Source organism: Styela clava, chromosome 2, assembly GCF_964204865.1.
Source record: "Styela clava chromosome 2, kaStyClav1.hap1.2, whole genome shotgun sequence".
In the NCBI taxonomy this organism is placed as follows: Eukaryota; Metazoa; Chordata; class Ascidiacea; order Stolidobranchia; family Styelidae; genus Styela; species Styela clava.
The window spans coordinates 2370244-2375233 of record NC_135251.1 but is presented as its reverse complement, the minus strand read 5'-3'; the positions used below and the strand labels follow the sequence as shown (position 1 = coordinate 2375233).

Sequence of the window (4990 nt, the reverse complement as noted above, 5' to 3'; positions counted from 1 at the left end):
CTCTACTATATGGATTTGACTTTTCAAGTTACTTAGTGTGGAACAACTTTTCTCACAGGTTTCTTCTCGTTATAGATTTGCATTTGGCTTTTCAAGTTACGATACTTAAAGTAGAACAACTTTTCCCACATATTTCACAACCATGAGATTTCTTTCTGGTATGGATTTGAATGTGACTTTTCAAGTTGCTTAATTTAGAACAACTTTTCCCATATATTTCATAAGCATAAGATTTCTCTCTGGTATGGACTTGTATGCAACTTTTCAAGTTACTTAATGTAGAACAAGATTTTCCACATTATTCACAAGCATAAGATTTCTTTCTGGTATGGATTTGTATTTGACTTTTCAAGTTACTCAATGTGAAAGGTTTCTTCCTCTTATAGATTTGCATTTACGGTTACATTTTACCAAGGTAGAACAACTTTTCCCACATATATTCCACAAGCATAAGATTTCTTTCCGATATGGATTTGTATACAATGTAGAACAACTATCCCACGTATTCTACAAGCATAGGGTTTCTCTAACAGTATGGATTTGTATGTGACATTTCAAGTTACTCAATTTAGAACAACTTTTTACACATATTTCACAAGCATGAGGGTTCTTATCGGTACGGATTTGTATGTGACTTTTCAAGTTACTCAATTTAGAACAACTTTTTCCACATATTTCACAAGCATAAGCTTTTTCTCCGGTATGGATTTGTATGTGTCTTTTCAAGTTGCTTAATGTAGAACAAATTTTCTCACATATTTCACAAGCATAAGATTTCTCTCTGGTATGGACTTGTATGTGACTTTACTTAACTCTTTGAACTGTGACGGCTCTGAGCGAAGTTACTCGCTTGTTGTAACCTAAGTTCTGTTTATTACTTCACAAACAAATCCATCCACAAATACTAGGCTTTAAATAACTTAAACGTTAGCAGCACCTTAAAGCAGTTCACAATGAAATGATAAAGCACCAACAAAACATGACTCAGATAAAAGCAAGTCGAGTATGACGCGGCAGACAAATTACTGTTGCCAGTAAACAGATAAGTTGAGAATACCAAAATATGCAATAATACAATATAAATTACCACACTCTACCCCCCTTCAAAATTTAACAATTATATTCCCAATCGCCATATCTTTCAGGAGGCTTTCTCATTCTTGTTGGTCTTCCAACGCTGCTTGGAACAGGTACCTGGGTCATTTCCGCTTCAAATGTTGAAGGTTGGTTTTTGATCTCAGTGTTCTGAACTTCTTCAGATTCAATATTTTGTTCAATAGGAATTACCACCCCTTTTGACTTATTACTCTCATCATAAAGTGATACCTTATCAGTGCATCCGAGAGGGGCTAGATCTTGCGTTGATACTGTAGACTCTCGTCCATCTTTATATTTTATTGAAGCAAAGTTTGGATTAGCATCTAGTATATCGACTTCTTCACATAGAGGATCATCTTTATTTCTAACAAATTTTCGAACCAAGACGGGCCCTGGTGTGACCAACCATGTTGGCAATGCTTTTCCAAGCATCGATTTTCTGGGAAACTTGAGAAACAATTCATGAGGAGTGGCATTAAAAGAGAGCGCACAGCATGAAGGGCTTCAGGTAGTACACATTCCCACTGAGGATCCTTGAGTCCTTTATCTTTGAGTATCAATTTTACGGTTCGCCACAGTGTCTGGTTCATTCTCTCACATTGTGCATTTCCAGTAGGATGATATGGAGTTGTTCGGCTTGTACTAACTCCACGAAAATGCAAAAATGACTTGAATTCATGAGATGAGAAAGAACCTCCTCTGTCAGAATGCACAAAACTTGGAAAACCAAACAAGCAGAAAAATCGAGATAAACACTCTAAAACCGTAGTGCTTTTCATGTCAGCACAGGGAAATGCAAATGGAAACCGACTCATTTCATCTATGATAACCAATAAATAAGGTCTGGGACCCTTCAATGGCCCTTTGAAGTCAACACTCAGTCGCTCCCACGGCTGCATTGCCTTAATAAGAGGTTTCTCTTCAGGCTTGAAAAAGCAGGGCTTTATCTCAGAACAAATTCGACAGTTAGAACAAGTATTCCGTACTTCCTGAAGAGAAAAAGGTAGATTTCGGCTTTTAATAAAATGATTCAGTCTGGTAACTCCAGGATGACCCATCTCCTTGTGTATTTTATTAAGTTTATCAATGTGGGACAAAGAAGCACAAATTCTAGACAAAGTATCTGCAGCAGTATTTTCAGATCCTGGCTTGTGATCAATCGTGTAGAAAAAGGAACCCAGTTCGAGTCGCCAAAGCTGTAGTTTAGTATTCTTTATTTTGCTTCTTCTGGTAGGATCAAATATGAATGATATTGCTTTTTGATCTGTAAACAATCTGAAATGGCGTCCATGTAAGTAATGCCCCCATTTACGTGTCGCCTCTATTATTGCCATAGCTTCTTTCTCTATTGCTGGATACCGCTTTTCACTATTGCTCAGTGTACGAGATAAGAAAGCAACAGGACACCCATTCTGGGCCAACACAGCAGCAATAGCAACATCAGATGCATCAGTTTCAACTGTGAATGGTTCATCATCTGATATTGTTTTTAAACACGCATTAGCAAGGTCCTTACGCAAATTCAAGAATGCAGTTGTAGTAGCTTCATCATTTAGTGGCAGTGGGGCAATTTTCAATGAATAGTCACGAATCCATTTGGCATAGTATGCGAAGAGTCCAACACATCGAATTCTTTGCTCGTTCTCGGAATGGGTAATTCCAATAATGGCCGTAATCTCTCTGGATCAGGCTTGATTTTGCCACAAGAAACTCTATATCCCAATAAGTCAATTTGGGTTACTCGTAGGACCGTTTTGGCACTATTGAATGTAAAATTTTACTTTATTGAAGCTTCTAAGAATGCATTTAAATTGATATCATGATCCTCCTCAGTCATTCCACAAATTGTTATATTGTCTAGGTAAACGAAAACTCCCTTGAGATTATATTTCTGGATTAAAGCACTCATCGTCCTTTGGCAAGCTGAAACTCCATTTGTGACACCGAAAGGAACTCTACAAAACTGATATAAGTTACCATCAGCTTCAAATCCAGTGAATGGCCGGTCTTCTTCAGCCAGAGGTAACTGGTGATATGCGCTTTTCAGATCCAAAGTGCTAAATACCTTAAATTTAGAAATGTCGTTTACCATTTTGTCAATTCTTGGTAAAGGAAAGCCATCTAATAGTGTAAACTTGTTTATTCCTCTTTCGATGTCGGTCATCTTTAGTTACAAGTACTTGAGCTCGCCATGGCGTTTCAGCAGGTTCAATAACACCATCCTTCAAGAGTTTTTGCACTTCATTACGTATAAAAATTAAATCACCTTTTTTGTATTGACGTGATGGTGTTGCTATTGGTTTCCAGTCATCAGAAAGATGTCTAAACAAGCGAGGAGGTTCTATATTTGCAGCGGCTACATTGCAAGCAGTTTTATAGTTATTTTCTCCATGAATACGAAGGTGTTCATTTCCACCCTTCATAACAAAAGTCACACTACTGCGCAACTTCATGAAATCTTGACCAAGAATTAGGTCTGAACACAAATTTTCCATCACTTTGAAATTTAGGGATGAATAATAAGTCTTGCCCACCTTCATATCAGCAGTAACTTTTCCATGTATTTTAGCTGCCATAGTTGTAGAAGCCATTGAGATTTTACATTGCTCTAATTTGAGCTTTAATCCAAGTTTTCTAAAGACTATCTGTTGCTCCAGAGTCCACAAGAGCAACAGCCCTGGAACTATTGATGAACACTTCAACTAGAGCTGCTTTCAAACTTCTTGTGACTGCAACAGATGTAAATGCAGAACAATGTCGAAAAGAAGCTACCATACTTTTACTATCAGCTTTTCTGTTCTTCGATTTGCACATTTTGGCAAAATGACCAATTTTTCCACAACTGTAACATTCAGAGTCCTTGGCAGGACATTTAAAACGCACATGAATCTTACCCCCACAAAAGAAGCATTTTCTAGAGAACTTTCTTTTAGTCTTGTATGATACTGCAACATTGTCAGTTTCTTTAAATTCTTCGAAAGAAACATCTGAAGCAGAACTATATGATTCATCTTTAGTACAGTGTTTTAGTCTTCTTTGCTTATCTTGTTTAGTTGCAGTAGCTGCCATACTAGAATCATGTACATATGATATTGATTGCTTCTGTGCTCTGTCTAACATAGATGCTTTTTCAAAAGCTGTTTTCAGTGTTAAATCTTCATTTTCGAGTAGACGAACACGAATCGAAGAAGTTGATAACCCATTGATAAAAGCATCTCTTGTTAGCTCATCACGGTATTGGTCTGAAGTTACAGCTTTAAATGTACATTCTTTAGCTAAAGTCTTCAAAGCTAATAAAAATTCAGTAAGCGTTTCTCCAGGTATCTGGCTTCTAGTCATCAATTGGTGGCGGGCATACACATCGCTTTTTGGTTTAACATAAAATAAAGTTTGTCAAGTTCTGAAATGACAGCTTCAAAAGTTTCACAGTCTTCTACATGTGCATAATTTTTGTGGGACAAATATCGAAAAATCAATAAACGTTTGTTTACTTGTCGTCCCTGTTCCTCTAGAGCTGTTTGTGCCGCTTCTACTTCTGTCAAGAAACTTTGAAAGTTCCGTTTCCAGTGCTTGTATCGAACTCCAGCGGTTCTGGCTTGAATAGTCTATCCATGTTTAAGTTAATTGAATTGTTGTAACCTAAGTTCTGTTTATTACTTCACAAACAAATCCATCCACAAATATTAGGCTTTAATTACCTTAAACGTTAGCAGCACCTTAAAGCAGTTCACAATGAAATGATAAAGCACCAACAAAACATGACTCAGATAAAAGCAAGTCGAGTATGACTCGGCAGACAAATTACTATTGCCAGTAAACAGATAAGTTGAGAATACCAAAATATGCAATAATACAATATAAATTACCACATCGCTTACCCTGAAGGTTCGCG

At 37.0% G+C, this 4990-nt stretch overlaps 1 protein-coding gene across 1 annotated transcript; it reads right to left on the bottom strand.

Moving 5' to 3' along the window:
- Positions 1 to 3732: 3732 nt before the first annotated feature.
- On the bottom strand, positions 3733 to 4437 carry LOC144420005 (uncharacterized). The gene has a single exon (XM_078110302.1). It carries the CDS (start codon positions 4435 to 4437, stop codon positions 3733 to 3735), a length of 705 nt encoding a protein of 234 aa, XP_077966428.1.
- Between the last annotated feature and the right edge of the window lie 553 nt (positions 4438 to 4990).